This window comes from Lipomyces oligophaga, assembly GCF_038497815.1.
Source record: "Lipomyces oligophaga strain CBS 7107 unplaced genomic scaffold V1516scaffold_6, whole genome shotgun sequence".
NCBI classification, from domain to species: Eukaryota; Fungi; Ascomycota; class Lipomycetes; order Lipomycetales; family Lipomycetaceae; genus Lipomyces; species [Lipomyces] oligophaga.
This window is the reverse complement of record NW_027117790.1, coordinates 449024-469930: the sequence shown is the minus strand read 5'-3', so window position 1 is coordinate 469930 and position 20907 is coordinate 449024. Positions and strand designations below refer to the sequence as shown.

At 44.6% G+C, this 20907-nt stretch overlaps 8 protein-coding genes across 8 annotated transcripts; 6 read left to right on the top strand and 2 right to left on the bottom strand.

Annotated features, from left to right (window-relative positions):
* Positions 1–278: 278 nt before the first annotated feature.
* V1516DRAFT_708154 (uncharacterized protein) lies at positions 279–2207 on the top strand (the record flags this gene model as incomplete). Its single annotated transcript, XM_066924191.1, has 2 exons — positions 279–450; positions 547–2207. 2 exons carry the CDS (start codon positions 279–281, stop codon positions 2028–2030), a joined length of 1656 nt encoding a protein of 551 aa, XP_066776158.1. The 3' UTR covers positions 2031–2207.
* On the bottom strand, positions 2039–3372 carry V1516DRAFT_678404 (small GTPase superfamily). The gene is made up of 5 exons (XM_066922749.1): positions 3098–3372; positions 2876–3049; positions 2752–2822; positions 2401–2698; positions 2039–2332 (listed from the first exon to the last, which is right to left on the bottom strand). Exons 1-5 carry the CDS (start codon positions 3126–3128, stop codon positions 2298–2300), a joined length of 609 nt encoding a protein of 202 aa, XP_066776157.1. The 5' UTR covers positions 3129–3372; the 3' UTR covers positions 2039–2297.
* A 269-nt stretch (positions 3373–3641) lies between these two features.
* V1516DRAFT_696599 (uncharacterized protein) lies at positions 3642–5358 on the top strand (the record flags this gene model as incomplete). Its single annotated transcript, XM_066924047.1, has 2 exons — positions 3642–3712; positions 3765–5358. 2 exons carry the CDS (start codon positions 3642–3644, stop codon positions 5356–5358), a joined length of 1665 nt encoding a protein of 554 aa, XP_066776156.1.
* A 555-nt stretch (positions 5359–5913) lies between these two features.
* Positions 5914–7981, top strand: V1516DRAFT_467098 (uncharacterized protein). The gene is made up of 5 exons (XM_066919073.1): positions 5914–6505; positions 6608–6769; positions 6822–6977; positions 7030–7718; positions 7777–7981. Exons 1-5 carry the CDS (start codon positions 6103–6105, stop codon positions 7939–7941), a joined length of 1575 nt encoding a protein of 524 aa, XP_066776155.1. The 5' UTR covers positions 5914–6102; the 3' UTR covers positions 7942–7981.
* A 1399-nt stretch (positions 7982–9380) lies between these two features.
* On the top strand, positions 9381–10556 carry V1516DRAFT_678397 (uncharacterized protein). Its single transcript, XM_066922748.1, has 2 exons — positions 9381–9646; positions 9695–10556. Exons 1-2 carry the CDS (start codon positions 9407–9409, stop codon positions 10184–10186), a joined length of 732 nt encoding a protein of 243 aa, XP_066776154.1. The 5' UTR covers positions 9381–9406; the 3' UTR covers positions 10187–10556.
* On the top strand, positions 10557–16864 carry V1516DRAFT_678395 (uncharacterized protein). Its single transcript, XM_066922747.1, has 3 exons — positions 10557–11311; positions 11402–16562; positions 16619–16864. Exons 1-3 carry the CDS (start codon positions 10916–10918, stop codon positions 16666–16668), a joined length of 5607 nt encoding a protein of 1868 aa, XP_066776153.1. The 5' UTR covers positions 10557–10915; the 3' UTR covers positions 16669–16864.
* V1516DRAFT_678394 (uncharacterized protein) lies at positions 16774–17409 on the bottom strand. The gene is made up of 4 exons (XM_066922746.1): positions 17195–17409; positions 17105–17136; positions 16975–17056; positions 16774–16920 (listed from the first exon to the last, which is right to left on the bottom strand). The coding sequence occupies exons 1-4, from the start codon at positions 17282–17284 to the stop codon at positions 16894–16896; spliced, it is 231 nt and encodes a 76-aa protein (XP_066776152.1). The 5' UTR covers positions 17285–17409; the 3' UTR covers positions 16774–16893.
* Positions 17410–17813: 404 nt separating this feature from the next.
* V1516DRAFT_608785 (uncharacterized protein) lies at positions 17814–20407 on the top strand (the record flags this gene model as incomplete). The annotated part of the gene is made up of 3 exons (XM_066919287.1): positions 17814–18207; positions 18258–19838; positions 19896–20407. Coding segments are annotated over 3 exons (2487 nt in total), but the record flags the coding sequence as incomplete, so codon positions are not given.
* Positions 20408–20907: the final 500 nt, after the last annotated feature.

The window sequence follows — 20907 nt, the reverse complement described above, 5'->3', positions numbered from 1 at the left end:
CTACTCGTGTGATTTTTAGAGCATGATAATAGAATGATCTGGGGTCGAAACTTGGTCATGCCTACCCCCACGATAATGCGGGGCCGAGGAAACAGAAATCCCCCACAAACTGTGGAGAGGTAGGCAAATAGCAGTCTGGAGAGGACACGCGATCTGGAGCTCTGATCTCGCAGGGAGCGGTGAAGATGGCCTGAAGAAGAGGTATAAGTTTAGAATGATTTCGGACTGTGCTCTGTACAGCTGATGTTTACTGAACTTGAGAGCTTAGGAACTGAAACATGAATAGACCTATGTTTGCGCTGGCAAAACGGCTGGCTAGTAGTGCTGGACAGAGACGCAGTATCAGGCTTGTTTCTACAGGCTCTGGCCCAAAATCCGGTGGAACTGGATATGCACGTCCTCCTTATCCGCAAGAATCAACAACACCATGGATGTACATCCTAGGCACTGGTATCACAACAGCGATTGCAGCTAAAGTCTACTATTCAATTAAGAATCCGGTACCTCAACTGGCAGCCAATGACGCTGGATTCCACGACTTGTTAGAGAACTCGACTATTTCTACGAAGTCACTTTCCTCTCCTAAATATGCGTCACCTGGGGAAGTAGTCAAAGCACTTACCGAGATCAAAGATGCCGTCGGAGCTGAAAAAGTAACGCAAAAGATAGACGAGATTGAGAGCCATGCGACAAATCCAGCGTGCACTCACCATCCTCCTGAAGAAGGACAGTATCCATCTGCAATTGTGTTGCCCACCTCAACTGATGATGTGGTTGCTATAATGAAGATCGCACATCGTTACTCAATCCCGGTGATCCCCTTTTCAGCAGGGACTTCGCTTGAAGGACATATTTATTCTGTCCGACCTGGTAGTCTCTGCCTTGATTTCCGCAATATGAACAAGATCATAGCACTACACGAAGAGGACCTTGATATTGTCGTCCAACCAGGTGTGGCATATGCAGATATTAATAAAGCACTAGAACCGCTTGATTTGGTCTTTGGCTCGGACTGTGCACCAAGCGCCTTGGTAGGTGGCATGATCGGCACAAATGCGTCAGGAATCAATGCAGTCAATTATGGAGCCATGAAAGACAATACGATTTCTATCACTGGCGTGCTGGCCGACGGAACTGTGTTCAAAACGCGCCAGAGACCTCGCAAAAGCAGCGCCGGCTATAACTTGACTTCGTTGCTGGTTGGCAGTGAGGGTACACTTGCGATTGTGACAGAGGCAACGATCAAAATACATGTTAAGCCTACGCACGATGCAGTCATTGTCGCCCAGTTTCCGACTGTTAAACATACAACGGACGCTGTCGCAGATATTTTCCGTGCAGGAATCAAGCCCGGTGCTATTGAACTTCTGGATTCTAACATGATGCATTTCCTCAACGTGGGTAACTTTACAACTCGCAAATGGCTCGAAACACCTTCACTATTTATTCGTGTGAACGGCGTGAATGACAGAGTTGTCAAAGAACTTACGAATGCCATTAAATCGGCTTGTTCAACGCATGACTGCAAAGCATTTCTACCAGCCAAGAATAAGCAAGAAGGTGAAGAGCTATTTTTGGCGCGTAAAAATGCTCACTACGCCTGCCTCGATTACGGATATGAGACTCTGGGGCCCGAATGTCGAATGTGGGGAACCGACGTCGCTGTTCCACTTTCTAGATTATCATACGTGCTGGAAGAAACAGACAAAGAGTTTAAATCGCACAACATCATCTATGCTGCTCTTGGGCATGTGGGCGATGGTAACTTCCATACAAACGTATTTTTTCTTCCGGATCAAGAAGACATTGTCCGGGTTGCGGTTGATAAGATCGTCAAGATCGGTCTCGAAAACGAAGGAACTTGCACAGGTGAACACGGTGTCGGAAACGGCAAGCGCGGATATCTCGACTTGGAACTGGGCCATGAAGCCGTTGACACTATGCGTAAACTGAAGCTGGCCCTAGATCCAAAACGGATTCTGAACCCGGATAAAGTGTTTAAAATCGACCCGAACGATGAAAAATTCTAAGCAAGATCTTCTTGAATTGCTGAAGCTAGAAAAATTGTAGAATCAACATGACTAAATTAAACTAATAACACATTCACAAGAAAAGACAATGAAACCGGGGTAGATCGATAGAGATGATGCTGAGAGAACAAGACGGGAATAAAATTAAGTCACCAATAATCTTTCAAAACAAAGGAGAAATTCCAAATGGAATATTTCATATGCAAAAATTAAAACACAAAATAAAATGGCGCTATCCTAGACAAACAAGTAATTACACCTAAAACGTTACATAATCGTACAACCTCCATCGGGAGGATCTTCTAGAGAAGCAGAATTAGCCAGCTTTCGATGAAATGGTAGCATTATACATATATAAATATATACTTACCCTTCGACTTGGCACTGAGTGCACACCGAGTCGCCTCAGTAAAACATTCGTTTACACCGCGATTTTTCTTTGCAGAGCATTCAAGATATCTAAGAGCACCGATTTTCTGTGCAACGGCCAGACCTTCATCGTAGCTAATATATGACCTTCGAGGATCACCTTCTGAAGGCCCTTCAGTGCCACTGCTGCGCAAATCACACTTAAGCGCTACTAAAACTAGTTTCACTCCGGCACAATGCTCTGCTATCTCAGCAGTCCACTTCGTCTGAACGTTTTCAAGGGAGTCGCGAGAGTCAATCTAATAATGTTAGAAAATATTGCTGTATATCAATTCGGAATATATAGACATACACTAAAACATAGCATAATTGTATGTGTGTCTGCATACGATAAAGAGCGCAACCGATCGAACTCTTCCTGCCCTGATCCGGAGGTTAGACTACCACATACACGACCCAGCATACCATGAACTCACCTGCCGTATCCCATAGCGACAGTTGGACAGCAGTCCCGTCCACAAATATATCATGCACATAATTTTCGAACACGGTTGGCTCATAGACTTGAGGGAAATATCCTCGGGTGAAGACATTCAAGAGTGATGTCTTGCCGCACGCACCGTCTCCCAGAATTACAATCTTTCGGCTTACTATCCAACGTCAGTACAAACTCAAGTGTAGGAACATAAGCAACGTACTGGGCCGTTTACTGCTTCCACAAAGAGGCATTCTGCACAATCAAATCCAAATCAGGAGCTAAAAAAACGGAAAACAGTTCTTGAACAGGCTCGTCAGATCGATATGGAACCACAACAAACGCCGACTAATAAACAAGTATCTGGGAACCGAGTAGAACAACCAGAGTGCGCTCAGCACGACAATCTCAGACAATAAAATGAAAGACTGTAGTATCCTTAGCTGGTAAATCAGTCTAAAGTAACCAAAAATAATGAGACTCGCAAATAAAATGAACACAAACGGGAAAATAAATACAGTCCGAACCCTTTTGTGCCGTCCCACAAGGGTCTGAAAGACTCATCACGTGTGAACGGCACTTTGGTCACATGATGATAATTAGCCTTGCGGACTATTCACGTGATGTCTGGACAAGGATGAGTCTCAGCGTAATAATGTAGAAACAAGAGAAAAATTACGAAAATTCGATCTGGTTCTGCAGTTATAATTGATTGCTGGATTTACCTTAAGATTAAATTAAAATTGAAGCGTGAACTGAATTGAGCAATGTCTGAAGAAGCAAAACCAGTTGAATCAGTTGCGGATGTAGCTACAGCTTTGGAAAATGTTGTTCTTGGGTAGGTTTCTGTTAGAATTTCGCGGGAAACTATTGACTAATTTTTGTTTTAGCGAGGACGGACAACCGTTATCCAAAAAAGCTTTGAAAAAGCTCGAAGCTGCTCGTGAGAAAGAGCGTAAAAAAGCCGAGAAGGCGGCTCAACTTGCTGCTGAGAAGGCTGCAAAAGAGGCAAATGAGGTCGATTACTCTGAAGGTTTATACGGACGATTACCATTGATGCAGAGTACTTCTGCGGATAGAAAGGGAATTGAGCGTATTCAGATCAGCAGCTTGAGCAAGGAAGATGCCAGTAAAGAAGTTGTTTTCCGCGCTCGCGTTCATACGTCGAGGTTACAGGGAAATAAGATGTGCTTTTTTGCGTTCCGTCAACAGGATTCGCTTATCCAAGGTATTCTGGTTGCCAATAAAGACACAATTTCCAAGCAGTTTGTCAAATGGGCTGGCTCAATTTCTCTCGAGAGCATTGTTCTTGTACATGGTGTTGTAGCTGCTGCACCTGAGTTGATCCGCTCAGCTACTGTTCAGGACGCCGAGATCCAAGTGACTAAATTATATACTATCGCTGAAACGCCCAACCAGTTGCCGATCCTGATCGAAGATGCTTCTCGTAGTGAAGCTGAGGCCGAGGAAGCTGGCTTGCCGGTTGTCAATCTCGACACTCGTTTGAATGCTCGCGTGATTGATTTACGAACTGTCACCAACCAGGCTATTTTTAAAATCCAGTCTGGTGTCTGCACTCTTTTTCGGGAGTATTTGCTGAAGCTTAACTTCACGGAGACGCATACCCCAAAAATCATTGCATCTGCGACCGAGGGTGGTGCGAGTGTGTTCAAGATCAACTACTTCAATGGCGAAGCCTTTCTTGCACAATCTCCCCAGTTCTACAAACAAATGCTGATTGCTTCCGATTTTGAGCGAGTATTTGAGATTGCACCTGTGTTCCGTGCAGAAGATAGCAACACACATCGCCATATGACCGAGTTTATGGGACTTGATTTCGAGATGGCTATCGAGGAGTCATATGATGAAGCGATCGATGTCTTGTGCGGACTATTCAGCTACATCATCCATGGACTTCGGGAACGATTTGCTACTGAGATTTCTTTGGTCCGAAAGCAATTTCCAGTCGAAGAATTTAAATTTCCAGCGGATGGCAAGGTAGTTCGGATCAAGTTCAAGGAAGGTATTGCCATGCTGCGAGCAGCTGGCCGCGATCTTCCCGAAATGGACGATTTGAATACTGAAAATGAAAAGTTTTTGGGAAAACTGGTGAAGGAGAAATATGATACAGATTTTTATATTCTGGACAAATTTCCTATGGCAGCGCGGCCGTTCTATACGATGCCAGACCCAGAGAATCCTGGATACTCGAATTCGTTTGACTTTTTTATGCGTGGTGAAGAAATATTGTCGGGCGCCCAACGTATCCATGATGCACCATTACTCAGAGCGAGAATGCGAGAGTTCGGGTTAGATCCCGAGACGCCCGGGTTGAAAGACTATGTAGATTCGTTCGCATACGGCGCTCCCCCTCACGCGGGCGGTGGCATTGGTCTTGAACGAGTCGTGATGTTTTTCCTCGATTTGAAGAACATTCGTCGGGCAAGTTTATTCCCTCGCGACCCGCGCCGTCTACGTCCTTGATGTAAGAGAATAAAGGTTAGATCAGAAAGCAAATACAGTTTTTACGATAGATGCTTGGGCAATAAAGTTGTATAACAATAAGGGGACGTTACAAAGTGTGTTATCTGGGAGGGGGATATAGGCTAGTGCTATAGGCTAGTTATGACGACTGTTGAATAGGAGCTGTAGCCGCCTAGTCACACTTTGTGGTCGTTCCGTAGCCCCTGGACCCTATTCGATACAATGGTGTGCAATTGTAGCTTTCAGTACACGTAGAATTATTATTCTAACTGATTTATGAACCTTCCGTCGACTTGCTAACCTCTTAATTTTGCCGCACAGGTACCTTATAATTTTGTCTAGTAGGATTCCAATACAGTGGGACATCAGCCGTCTCACTTCTTCCGATTACGTAATTATAAATTCAGATACGTGAAACCGAGCACGATTGAAAGTGCACTGTCATACACAATTGGAAGTAGATCCATGGCTGAATGAGTTTAAGCGGCCCCTTGTGGCACTACGGAAAGTGAGGGATGAACCGGCACGCGCCAGACTCAATCGAGACGCGTCGGGGCGCGTTCTCCCAAAACTCCATTCCGCCTGGAAAATAGGTCATCCAGCCAGCTTTTACTCCAGCGCCAACCACACCGGCGGCCCTTTTTCTTTGTGTTCTCAGTTATACACGACGAACAAGAAAATCAGGAGCAAGAGGAACTGAGAAGTTTTCTTTGATTTTCGCTTGCAAATCTGCTTCTTGCCAATATGAAACCCGGCCAACAACACCGGCGCGATATGGCGACTCCTCAACAGAGGAAGCAATCCCCGGCGTTTGCTTCGTCTGCTTCGTTTTCCGGCTCGCCTGTAATTCAGCAGCAGCAGCAGCAACAACAACAGCAGATAAGTTCGGTACAAACGAGCTCAACAGCTACATCTTCGTCGACTTCACTAGTTTCTCCCTCGTCTGGTACTGTGGCCGCAACTTCGAAGAGCTCGACGTCTCAGCAGCACTATCCATGGACCTTCCGCCAGATCAACACGCCAGCAACATTGTTTCCGCGCAGCGGATTTTCGTCAAATCCAGTTTTGGCGAAAACCAATCCAATTTTCATTTTTGGCGGCTTGTTCAGGTCGAAACCGCGTAACGATCTGTGGGTTCTCAATCCTGGTATGTCGCGTTTTACAATGTTTACATTGCTGCCTAATCTATCCCGGCCTACCAGCATAGCATTGCTCGATTTGTTTTTCGACGCAGCTAACACAAGTCTAGAATCCTGCACGATGAGATTAGCACAGAAGACAAACGAGGTTGTTTCTCCTCGTGTTGGCCACGCGTCAGATCTTATTGGCAGCGTTCTGATTGTGTTTGGCGGAGACACGCGCGTGGACGGAAACGCTGAATTTGACGACAATCTGTATTTCCTCAACACATGTGAGTTTAGCATGATTGAACATATTTGGACATCCATTAACACAGTTTGCAGCTACATTAAAATGGTCTCGCGCCCTAGTCGCCGGCGGAGGTCCGGGTGGTCGGTATGGCCATACTATCAACATCATAGGCAAACGCCTGTTCCTCTTTGGCGGCCAACGTGACTCAACCTATCTGAATGATCTCTATTTTTTTGATCTCAGTAAAAGTGTGATTCGTGTTTTACTTTTAAGCAAGTTTTGAAACTAACTGCGACCTAGGCCAAGTAGGAGAACCCGCACGATGGCAAGCTATCCGACCACTAGCAGATATCTCACCGTCCGTACGTGCGAATCACACGACAACTGTATTTGGTGGCAAGCTGTATCTTTTTGGCGGTACAAATGGCCAGGAGTGTTTTAACGATACTTGGTCGTTTGATCCGGCCGATTGTCAATGGACACAACTCGACTGTGTCGGATTTCTGCCAAAGCCGTGCGAGAGGCATAGTGCCGCTATAGTGGGTGACTTAATGTATGTATTTGGCGGCCGATCTGCCGATGGCCGTGAAATCGGCTCTCTGACGACTTTGCGACTTTCTACGAATCGCTGGTTCACGTTCCAAAATATGGGGCCGTCACCATCTCCTCGTGCCGGTCACTCAATGACGGTTTCAGGATCCAAAATTTTTACAATCGGTGGCACCAGTGACGGAGGTGCTGTACCTGAAGATCTCGGGACACTGTATATTTTAGATACATTTCGAATCAAATATCCCAGTGAGCGGTTCGATGATTCAGCTCATGCGGCCGACCACGTCAACCAGTCGTCGAAAGGCTCACGGTACCAACCGCCGCAACAGGTTAATGGTCAGTATTATACCAATGGCACTGGATTTGGTAATTCCAAGCAATCTCCTGTTATTTACACGAATGGAACGGCAATTTCATCTCGTTCACGATCTCCACCGGTGCGTAGAGATCAGCCTGGAATTGCTTATGACGCTCCAGTTGACCGAATGGGGCCAGGAGCTCGGGGAAATGGCGCTGGTACAGGTCCGCGACCTGTACGACCGCAGCAGCAACAGCAACAGGGATCTTCCATGCAGCCAAAGGAAGGAAATTTGCACAACGCTTACCAGCGCGGGACAGGTTTTGATCGCCGATCAGCCAACCTGGACAGCCGCGAAATAGACCGTTTAAAAAGTATGAACAAATGGTTGCAAACGGAACTTTTGCTTGCAAAGGAGGCAAAGTACAAATCTGGAAATACGTCAGAGGGCACAGGTGGTTCGCGAAATTCTATGGTAGACGCGCAGCAACGCCAGTGGATGGTGCTGACGGATGTCGACATTGCTCTGAACCGAGATGTGGCTCATATTGTACGAAAGGACGCTAATTTGAACGGAGCAACCGGCGGTGTCAACGGAGGTGATCGCGCGAATAAGGAGAACGCGCGAGAATATGCGCATGGAGTTGGAAGTACGACAATGGGATCTGGAGAATTGGTTCATGCGATTTTGGTAATGAAGGCTGAACTCGAGCGCGTGCGCATGAATGTCGACGTGCAGCTTCAGGAAGCGTCGAGACTGATCTTGGAGGCTGAACGAGAACGGGACGAGGCAATCAATGAGACAACGCTGATAAAAGAGCAGCATGAAAATTTAAGAGTTAAGCATACGGAGAAAGAACAACAGCTGCTGGAACGAGAACGAGAAAATGACATGCTATTAGACGCGGCAGCGACAGGCGCGACAGGGTCTTTGGTCAGCGGGAGAAATAGACATATGGATGACCTGTCTGACGAGATGGAGGCTGCAGCGCGGGAATTGGCAGATACACGTGGAGAGTTAGAGGCTAGCCAGGCAATGCTTGAAGCTGAGCGTGCTGCACGCCAGAAGCTTGAGACAGCTCTGAAAGCTAGCGAACAAAATCATTTAGCCACGCGGTCTGAGCTGGAACAAGTCCAGCTAAATAATGAGACAGCAAGTACAAGTTCGACTGAAGCTGCTGACTTGGCTCACCAAGTGGAGGAAATTAAGCTAGTAATTGCGGAAAGCTCGCGACAAATCAACTCTTTATCTGGACAACTGGAAAGTGCAAGAACGGCAAAATTAGCAGCGGAAGCTCGCGTGTCTAGTATTCGGGCCGAACACGCTATAACAGTAGTCAAGCTCGAGGATGCGGAGGCCAGAATTGCAGAACTCGTGAATGCTAATTCAGAGCTGACAGGACAGATCGAGGAGACTCATATGGCAACGATGCAACGATTGACCAACTTTTTGGATGGTGCGACAAACGGGAAAAACTCACGTTCGACAAGGGCATAAGATGATTGAGTGATTGTATTTTGTATTTGATGTTTTGGTATTTCCTTGGTAGAAAGTGTATTATTAGAGCAGTTGCGAATGAATATGATATGATTTGAATTTAAATGCAAGTATTCAAATAATAATTATCGAACAGAAGTATCAAAACACAAAATATCTGATGAGTCAAAACTATAGATAAAAATATGCGGAATGAATATTTCTACTTCTAGTTATTTAGGATGTCATATGAAAAGTCACTGAACATCATAGAATGCGGCTTCATATGGAACAAATCTCAGAACTCGACTCATCAAACCAGAAACCAGACTAACAGAAATCAAAAAGCAATGCCGATTAAACTGCTGAAACATAAGTCATATCATGTTTATAGGCAGGACAATATCGACCGTGTTCGAAAGGACGAGGAACAAGCGAAGGCAAAGAGAGAACTGCAGGAGGATCAGCGACAGACTCTCGACCGGGCCGAACAGCTGAGGGAGCTACGAAGACGACAAGGCAACGAAATCGGATATGAACAGGACAACAAGCACGAAGCCTTGGTAAATTTGCAAGCGAAATTGGAAGAGGTAGGCTAAGCTTTGAGAAAACGAAGACTACTTGCTCACTAAGAACAGGACGACCGTAGGAAGAGGTCGGAGAGCAGACAGCACCGCTCTAAAGGTCGAGAAGATGTGTTTGGGGAACTAGCGAAGGACGCTCCATGGTATACTAAAAATGAAAAACGGATTCGATCACGATCACGATCACCGGAGATTTCAGAAAGGAAAAGCAGAGGACAGATAAATACTGAGCGCGCCGAGACGTGGGCGAAAAACAATGCTGATCCCTTGACAGACATGAGAGGATATCTGGAGCAGAAGAGCAGAGCCGACGAATACAGACGGGAAAGAGAGGCTAGACAACATAGGATGGAATTTGTTGAGCGTGGAAGTATACAATATTATACGGGAACAAGGGATATGCCTGGAGTCGTGAGATCTACTCACCATCGTGGAACCGGATATAGGGACAGGCATAGAGACAAACAAACAGAGAGATACCGCGAGCAAGACAAAAAATCGGCTACATTAAGAGATCATGACGGAGAGCGGCGGCGCAGACGATAGTGGAATGCTGTTAGATGATATGAACTGGTGATTTACGCGACTACCGGATCTAGAAGACGTGCTAATTTAGTACGTAGAGACTTTAATGTAGTTCGGAATATTCATAACGATCGCGGCTATCCAATCAATTCTGTAATGCCAAATAAGATATGGAAAGGAACGAATACTACTTGAAAATAAATCAAGTCTTGTAAAATAATTTCACTATTTCAATTTCTGATTTCACTCAATCAATTCCAATTATATCGTTTTTTCACAGTGATATTATCTAATTGCTTCCATTACATAATCACTGATGTCATTCCCCAATGAACATCAATGACGTCAGATATCGCCGCAGGGACTCTTGACCCTCACAACAAGTCGGGGAGGACATTTGGTCGAGAAGAGAGAGTCAACTTGAGGTTTGGCTGAAGGTCGAACACACAGCGAAACGCGAATAAAGAGTCGAAACGAGGATCACAAAGCTCGGAACTGGAAGTTTCTACGGGAGAATTCTCATTTTTGCTCCGTTTCTGGCCTTCGGTTTCGTCCAGTTTCGCCAGATTCGACGCGTTTCTCTCTCTTGTAGACTCGAGTTCCTCTCCAACCGGCCGCTCGCCAGCACATCGTCTTCCAATTCTCTCCAGATTCTCGACAAACTGGCTCTTTCTGGGCTAGCTGGTTTTAAATCTGCCGTTTGGTTTTTTCCTACTAATCAACGCTCAGACTGTCGTATCTTCTTTGTCAATGGCCTCGGAGGGACCGCGCCCTCACTCACCCTCATCTTCCTCGTCGTCCTTGTCCTCCGCAGCCCGCATTCCATCTCTCTGCCATGAGTCGTCTTCTCTGTCCTCCTTCTCTTCGATGACATTGCAACAACCAGCGCATCTACCTCATCAACTATTTCCTCCACAACCAGCTCACCAAGACTCTCACTCATCTTCACCTACGGTCCAGTCGTCAACCTCTCTCACCTCCGTCGCGTCGACGTCATCCTCTTCCTCCGTCTCACCTGCGCCCGTTATACACCGACAAACTCGAGCTTTTTCTTCCACTCAACAAGAAGCTTCCTCTTCTTCCTCCTCTCTCACTGCAGAACAGTCGCCCCCAGAAATAGCCTCTTCTTTGGATTCAGTCCGTGAGGTAAGTTGTGGGCTGCCTTTCCACTTCCAAACCGCCGTCGGTCGTCCTTGCTTTATCTTATTTATATCAACTTTACTGACATGAATCCAGGCTGTAAATCTTGCGCAGACTCAGAAAAATAATTTTATCTTGAACAAGACCCCTTCATCTCTCTCTCTTGCTGCATCTGAAAATACAACGAAGCCTATGACTGCAATTTCCTCTGATGACATTCCACGCGACTTGACTGAATATGAGTATCCTTCTCCCAAAGTCTACGATCTTACTCTCAAGCTCAACTCAGACCCTGGTCTTGACAACTACTGGAATAATATAACTGAAATTCTGGAATCCTATTTTCTTGCCAAACGTGTTTCTCTCACTCTGCCTAACGATCTCACCGATATTATTAATACTCCCTGGGGGCTTAAGGGTGTTTGGACTTCCCGGTCGCTTCCTCTTATACTCTCTCGACTACAACATCATAGAGATTCCCGGGTAGCTGAATGCGTTGACCGAGAATCAGACCAAGCTGCAACTGACGCTACTGATCCATTGCAACCTGATCTCGACGATAGCTCGTGGGAGGATGCTTTTGAAGAATCAGAATTTGAAGATCGCTCTATATTTGAATCTGCTTCAACAAGAATCTCGCCTCTCGATTCCTTTTCATCTGACAGTACGACAATCGAGATCAATGAACCTGAGAATGAGGTTGTGTCTCCCGGAAATGACGAGACACCTCTGGCCGAAGCTAAGCATAGAACAAGCATAGATGACTACAATCTTGAATCTTTCTCGGACTCTATTAGTGACGATGAAAATCTGCCATTTCTCTCGCGAAAATCGAAGAAAGTCACTCGCGGAACAGCCCGTGTCTTCTCAGCTCTTCGGCCTTTGGAATCAGATGTGGATCCTCTCATCGACAGCGTCGGCGTCACTCGAGTGTTGCATCGAGGAAAGCTTGTACTGCTTCAGCGAGAGTACAGAAACCTTCAGCTTGATCATGAGCGAATTGAAGCCGAGCGAAAAGCTTCGCAATATTCGGCCACAAGTGATGCTACGATTGTAGACAAGCGCTCAACTCGCATTGCCTCGAATAACTGCAAATCAAGAGTGCGGCCACGATTCAGGGATCCTTTTGAAGATTCTTCTCGACTACTTGATATGCCATATGAAGACTACGAACAAGCTCTACACTCTCCGTGGACAAACTCACCTGCTCCTTCTCCAGTAATAGCGAAAGATAGTCTTGAAAGTCCATTCTTCAAGACTGAGGCTAAAAATTTTCAGGTGGACGAAGCGTTCGATACGTCTCACAAGGAGGACATGAATGGTGGAACCTCAACTGACTATGAAGACTGCGCAACGAATGAATTCCAAAAGCCTGTTCGTGCAATTGGTCTTGAATCGAGCTATAGTATAATCCATATTCCTTTAGTGCATCCTTCGACTCTATTTTCATCAAGGAGTGGTAGCGGTTCTCGTGCTCGCAATATAGTACCGATCGCAATAATATCCATACTTTCAGACGTGATTCCTTATCCTCCTAATTTAATCAAGACGCTCAATTCCTTTTCCCCTCATCTTGCTACTTCGTTTGCTCTGGCCGAAGCTCACTCAACACTGAAACACCAAGTTCGTCACTATGAGTCTCGAGATCGCTATAGGCCGCACATTATTCATCGAATTTCTGGTTCTCGAACCACCCGAGAGCAGTTAGACAGGGATTCTAAAGCTGCTCCTGAGCATTCACGTTCGTACGAAGATTTGCTCAGTCGACCTGGAACTCCATCTGATTCTCGCAGACATGAAGGTGATCGAAGGCTGCACAGCAGGCCACATCTCTCGCGGAACAATTCAAATAGTCATTTTTATGAAAATCGTCGAAATGAGACATTTAATTATTCTACTGGATCTGCCTCGTTCTATGACAGTGCTGAATATTCTACAACTACGAGTCCATCTGGAGAAGTGCCGTCACCAGGGACACAACTTCCTATCTCAAAAAGTGAACCTGAAAGGCCATCGTTGTCTTCGCCTACTTCCCGACTTAAATTGAGACATTATAGAAAAAAATCTCTTTCCATAGGTGCATTCAATTTTCAAGATTCTCCTCCTCCATTATCGCCGATATCTTCGTTCTCTTGCTTGAGTCCTCCTGTCGGTGGAACTGGTACTACCTCTTCCCACAATTTACCAAGAAATGAGGATATTTCTTATGATTCAAAGATGTCTATGCCTTCCCCGCGATTATTGAGAACAATTATCGATTCAATTCCGGTTCATTTGCACATCGCTGATCCAAAGACCGGACAGATTACTTGGGTGTCTGCGCGAACCTTAGCTTATTGCGGACTTTCATCCTCACAATATAGACGACAACCTTTAAGCAAGCGCTTTTTTCCGGAAGATCAGCCAATATTTGAATCTGCGTGGAAAAATGCACTTAAGAATGGAGATCCGCTGAATCTGCAGCTGCGCATGCGACGGTTTGATGGTGAATATCGCTATTTTGTAGTTCGCGCAGTTCCTCTGCGCGATTCTAAAGGGGCAATTGTTCACTGGTTTGGAACTAATATGGATATCCATGAGCAACGTCTTGCCGAACTGGAGGCAATCAAGCAATCAGACATATTGGCTAGTCAGCGGCGATACAGAACATTGGCCGAGTCAAATCCATTAATTGTATTTGCTGCCACGCAGAATGACGGCATTGTCTACGCAAACCACCAATGGGAGACTTACTCTGGTCAATCATATGAGGATGCAAAGCTCCTTGGCTTTTTGGAATATATACATCCAGAAGATCGAGACAAGTGCAAGTTACCTACTGATCCCCACGCGAGCAATTTTTCATGTGAAGTGAGATTAAGAAACTCTGCGGGAGAGTATAAGTGGCATATCGTGCGTTGCATCTGTTCTGATGATTTTTCTCCCAAGACTAGAAATCCGCTGATCCCGACTTCGGCAGCAAATGAAGTTACTTGGTTTGGAACATGCACTGACATCAACGATCACAAAGTTGTAGAACAGAAACTTCAGGAAGCGAAGGAATCCGCACAGAGAACTATGGAGCTGAAAGCACGTTTTCTTTCCAACATGTCCCATGAAATCCGGACACCTCTGATTGGCATTTCCGGGATGGTGAACTTTTTGCTGGATACCTCTTTGACTGCCGAACAGTTAGACTACTGCCATACAATTGCAAGCAGTTCTGAAGCTCTACTAGCCGTAATTAACGATATTCTGGACTTGTCGAAAGCAGAGGCTGGAAAGATGCGGTTGAACATGCAATGGTTTAATTTGCGGTGGCTGATAGAAGATGTTAATGATCTTTTGAGTACCTTAGCGATTTCAAAGAATATTGAACTTAACTACATTGTGGAACAGGATGTGCCTGCTATTGTACAAGGTGATCGAATCCGAATCCGACAAGTTTTACTTAATATTGTTGGAAATGCAATCAAATTCACGACGAAGGGTGAAGTGTTTACACAGTGCTCAGTAGAGAAACGACTTGCTGATTCCATCGTGCTTCATTTCGAGTGTCATGATACTGGTGCTGGATTTGATAAACAAGAACAGGAAGCAATGTTTAAACCATTTAGTCAGATCGATGGGGTTTTGACCAGAAAGGCAGGTGGAAGCGGCCTTGGTCTTGTAATCTCAAGACAATTAATCGAGCTTCACGGCGGTACTATTTCTTGCAAGGGAGAAAAGGGTAAAGGATCAACATTTTATTTCACAGCTGAATTTGGAATTCCCTCAGAGGCAGATGCACCTGTTATTGCGCCTTTGCTAAGAACGACTCTATCTCGGGAATCTTCCATTTCCTCGAATTCGTCAGTAGCTCAGGAGGCTCTCGGACTACGACATTCGAGTATCTCTATTCCTGCACAATCTCCTTCATTGGCCTTTTTAGCTTCGCCTATCAATGAATATCCATTGTCACCCGCTGTTGAAGGTCATTATCAGTTAACACCGTTGAGTTTGGGTGGTGGTGGTGGTGGTTCGAATTCCGTCGCAGCTTCTGCCATGGCTGAGCGCATGAAAATGCTGCGGCCTCGAGATCCTCGGACAATGAGATTCAAACTTCCTGGCCAGCGTTCAATATCAGAGTCTGCAGATTATGGATCTGAAAACTCGCTGTCACCTTCAGATAGTTTTCCGGAACCGAGAAGAAACAAAGTGCATGCTTTGATAGTATGCGAATTTCATTATACGACCTCTGCAATTATTCACCATGTTCGAGAATCGCTCCCTGCAGATACCTTATTTGAGTATAGGCATACTGGGGATTACGAATTTGTATTGAATATACTTGAAGAAGCTCAGCAATCTCGCATAGCAGATGTCTTTGCCGATGCGTTTACTCATGTCATTATTAATGTGAATGACTGCATAGATATTATGGCGATTGCAGTCCAGATTTTTAAGAGCAAATTAGTGGGTGAGAGAATCAAAGTAGTTGCGATAGCTACTCCTATGCAGAAATCTGCAATTCTTCAGTGTATAAGAGACAAGCCTTCGAAGCCAGTTAATTTCACGGCTACTGGAAATAGTACAGACACTGGTGAGAATATATTCTCGCCAGTGTCTGATTCAAGCTCGGGAATATTTAAAGATTCACCAATTGACTATAATCTGCTAGAGCGCGAGCTTGGATTACGATTTTTCTTTGTTTCAAAACCTATCAAGGTGTCCCGGCTGTCAGCAGTATTTAATCCACGGTCAATGTCTGGCTCAACAAGCTCTGTTCGCTCTGGAGGAGTAATTCATGCCTCTCCAGTGATCAATGAGAATGATGACTCTGCAATATCAGGTTTGGGCAGGCGCCTATCAGGCTCCAAGGCTGCAGTTGCTCAAGAGCGAAGCAATATTTTTCGAGAATTGCAGGAGTTTGTGGCAGGCCAAAATTTCCATGTACTTCTAGTGGAGGATAATCCTGTTAATCAGAAAGTATTGATGAAATTTCTGTTGCGAGGTGGGTTGGTAGTCGACACAGCTTGTGATGGCGAGGAATGTACAGAAAAGGTGTTTGGAAGTGAGCCTGGCTTTTACAATTTAATTATTTGTGATTTGCATATGCCGAAGAAGGATGGATTTCAAACATGTTCCGAGATCCGGCAATGGGAGCAGTTAAATGACTTTAGCAGGAGTCCAATTATAGCCCTGAGTGCGAATGTGGTTTCGGACGTTGCCGATCAATGTGCTCTTGTTGGATTCACAGATTATCTGACGAAGCCAATTGATTTTACGGATTTTAAGAGTGAGCGATTTTATTTTTAATTCTTTAGTGCATGAGATTGACTGATTATAACCTAGATATGATTGTGAGGGTGCTATCTACTGCTGGAAAATATGAGAGAAAATGATAATACCATAGTGTGATTGAAATAGCAGTAACACAGGCGATGGGTGAGTATTATATGTATATATAACATTACTATCTTTTGCTAGTCGGTAATTGTACAATTGGTGTTTATGGAACTTTAGCTCGGTTTTACTTGATTTAGGGGGGGTATTATTAATTGTTTTATATTTTGCTACTAATAAATCGGTTATCTTGAAGTGAACGCCAAACGCCAGCTACCAGTTTATCACCCTCTTAAGTTTCGTAATACAAGCTACTATAAGTCAATAATCAAGATAGAACGAGGTCAGGAGATTCCATCACATACTTCAGCGGCATGTTCAATATGATATCCTTGTATACTTTGGTCACCAGCTGCGGTAGCCTCCTCACGCGCTTGAACGAGCAATCTTGGAGATGTTAATATCGTGGAAAGCTGACCATAAACTTAAACATACTCGTCTATGAACATTAAATATTCCAAGTAGATCTAGTAGTCCATGTTAGTGTTGTAGTAGACGCGTCGAGAGCGCGTCTTGCGCACATACATATTTGTCTGCCGATTTGCCGATTTTATATGATTTTGCGCTTTTCTTGATGATTTTTTTCAGCGAAGCCATGGAATATCCAACTGTCATTGTTTTTTTGCATTAGTAAAATTTTGGTACAAACAGACAAAAGTAGATATTTTCAGAACTTGCGATGGTTGTTACGCTGGAACATTTGGTAAAGCGAGATTGGGAAGAAGCGGAATATGCCTGACTTTGATCTCGAGTTACCCAACTTGATCGAGAAAACAGAAAATACAACCATTGCAGGTTGTTTTTGTGCTTCTTTTTCCTGGAGATTATGGAGGACGAGAGTCCAGGCATTGATCTGATTGAGTCACTTGTTGGAGGGTCTGGACTCGATAAGGCCAAAGTAACTACAGATCGCGTGGAGGTCGACGATGACTTGATTCCTTCGCCAGTTAACTCTTCAGTGAGAGACAGACGACTATTTGGATATTCTGAACAGGAAAATAAACAGGCCTTTCTAACAGGCCGAAGCATCGCGAAAACTGCTGCTACGACTTTGTCGAAAGTAAATGGCAACGTGCGGCCGATAGCTAGACAATCTAATTCAAACGTATTTGAGAGCAGCCAGAAACTTCAGGATTTGACATTGGACCCGGATGTGACTCGAATATCGACTAAAAATTTGAGAGATCTCAGTTTATCCAGTACAGATGAAGGGATTCGCGAAAAGGAAGATCAGGAAGAAGATGAAGAGGAGGCCAACGATCCAGATTTGTCTGTCGAGGCGGTTTTGCGTGATGCTGCTATAAGCACACAAGAGAAAAGCATGATTCTTCAGAGATCTCTAATAACGGCGTCGAGTATTGGAGATTATGCTCGTGTTCGTCGAATCGTCCAATATCCAGACGCAAACAAATTTGTTGACCTTAATTTGCCAGATGATTACGGGACAACACTGCTAATCCACGCTGTCTGTTTTGGAGACATAGATACAATCCGGAGTCTCATAGATGCAGGCGCCGATGTTAACCAGAATGATAAAAGTATGAATTGATAATAATATTGTGAATTTTGTACTAAAACCTTTCAATAGTGAAATGGACTCCGCTAATGTGGGCTGCCAAAAATGGATTTTCTGACATTGTCACCTTACTATTGGCCTACGGAGCTATACGCGATACCAGAACAACGGCTGGTTTAACAGCGTATGATTTATCAGATGATAATCTTGAAATTAAAGAGATGCTTTCTGTCGTGCCAATGCAAATGTCCGAGGGAGCTAATGAAGAAGAGGATTTCGTTGTTAGTGCATCAGACGACAGCCGTGATATGGATATTACTGATCGGGTTCGTCCCGTAAGTAGTATTTTCAGCAAGAACAATAGACAACTTGTGGCAGACTCTGCAGCCGCGGACCTAGAAGTCGATCTATCTCGACTTTCGATATCACAAGAGTCGACTCAAATTCAGGATCCAGACTCTATCAACGAGGCAGACGAACGTGTACATTTTGACTGGGATAATTGCTTACCGGATCAAATGTTTGTCTTTTCTTACGAAGATATTCCAAAAATACTTGATGCTGCAATCGGTCGTTTGCAGCCAATTCGAACTCCTGCGCAGAAGCCCGTTCCTGCTAATGTCTTATTCCTGTCGGCAAGATTTGCTCACTACTATGGAACGCCGGAATTAATGCATGACCTATTATACCCAGCACTTGAGAGAATAAGTGGGATTGTTGAATCACATGAAGATGACATGACGTTTCTTGCGTTTTGGTTGTCGAATTTAACTTTGCTGTTGTACTATTTTCGGCGAGATCCAGGTCTACTAGAAGCAACTACGGAATATCAACAAGAGCTTTCGGAGTTAGTAACTGAAGTATTTGTACTTGCTATTCGAGATGCTGAGCGACGACTTGATCGAGTTTTGGATTCAGCTGTTCTGGATCATGAGATAATTCCAGGATTACAAGAGGTTCAGTTCCAGCGCGAGTGGCCCTTTTTCCGAGGCTCGACAAATAGCAATCGCGCAAGTGATCTGCAAAATAATCTCAGCGAATCTGAGTCATCACGAGGCTTAGGTACCCAATCGATGAACTTGGCTGATTTCAGGAGACCGTCACCAAATCGTCTTGCCAAGCCATCGCCTCGGAATGTCACTTCACTGCTAAGTTCTACTCTATTTGTCCTGGAACTTTATGACGTCCATCCTGTGATCATTACACAAGTGATTTCACAAGTATTTTATTGGCTGGATGCGACATTGTTCAATCGAATTATAGCAAGTCGAAAATATCTGGCAAGAACATATGCGATGCAAATCCGTTTGAATGTCTCACAACTGGAAGACTGGGCTCGACAGAATGATAAACGCCCGGAAGATTTGGGAAGGCGGAATAGTGGATCAGGAACGGGAGTTCTTCATGAGAGTACATATGATCTTGCAAAGAGACACTTGGAGCCGCTAGTGGAACTGTTGCAGTGGTTGCAGTGTTTATCTAGCCTGGGAGATAATATAGATGCGATTTCTTCCACCATCGAACGGTTTCCGTTACTGAGCGCAGACCAATTGATGGAGGTAGGAAAAAAGTATCGAGCTGAGGTTGGTGAAGAACGCATATCAAAGTCAGCCGTGAAATATCTTCACAGACTTGCTCAGCAGCAGAAGGAACGTTGGATGAGGTCGAAAAATAGCGCGCTATCCCAGTCGGTCTCTGGAGTTATAGGAGCCGCGTTTGGCGGTACACTGCGTCGTTCAACTTTGTTAACTCAAATCTTACCTGCTTCTGTCGGGCCAGAACGAGAGCGCCGTCGATCATCAGCAAAAAGTGACTCAAAAATTCATGATGGTAACGAAGGAGAGTTTAGAGAAGTATCAATAAGTGATGACAAATTGAAAGAAAACGGACAAACGGGTACAAATTTAGATAATAATAATATTGGACTGGAATCGACGAAATATCTTGCCAATGATTATCATCAACCACAGATGGAAGACAGATATAATGATGATGAGCGAGAATTAGCACTCCGATGCACAGATGGAATTTATATTGATATCAGTTTGATTCTGCCGTTTGTGATTCCAACAACCACAGAAATGAATTTCTCCTGGGGAGATGATGCAAGTAAGCAGCGACGGCATAGTCACACCCCGGTTTTACCGAACGAATTTCTTCAGCAATTGGATGCCACTTCCAGTCTGAATACAAGACAGTCGAGTGTGAAGAGTGGCCGGACAAGCCTGTTTGATAGTGACAGTGTACATGCTTGGCGGTCTAAATTGCGAGAGAGTGCGGGTTCATGGATTACAAAAGACCGTACTACTAGCGGTGCATCCGTAGCGACCAACACAGCAGATGATGACCTTGATGTTCGGCAAGGTCGAACGGAGAGTGCCAATAGTGAGATGGGATGGAAAGAGATGTCCGAGGAGCGGAAAGATAGTTATGAGCAGATTGATATAGCGGTTTAAGGGTTCACGGACATTTTATTAGTTTGATTTTTTTTAGGGATCTATATGTTTTGTATATACATGTGTAGTAGGTGTAGGCCATCTATCTTTGGACCTTGGATATGAAGATGTGTGGCGCTGGGAGTCAACTTTAAATCTAGGAGCTTCTACTCTCAAGGAAGTTGACATTTGGTTAAACCAATGTGGTTATGGAGATATAACATGATTGAGATATTGAATTACAGAATGTATGAAATGGTATATCTATTGGTGAAGCGAGTACTATA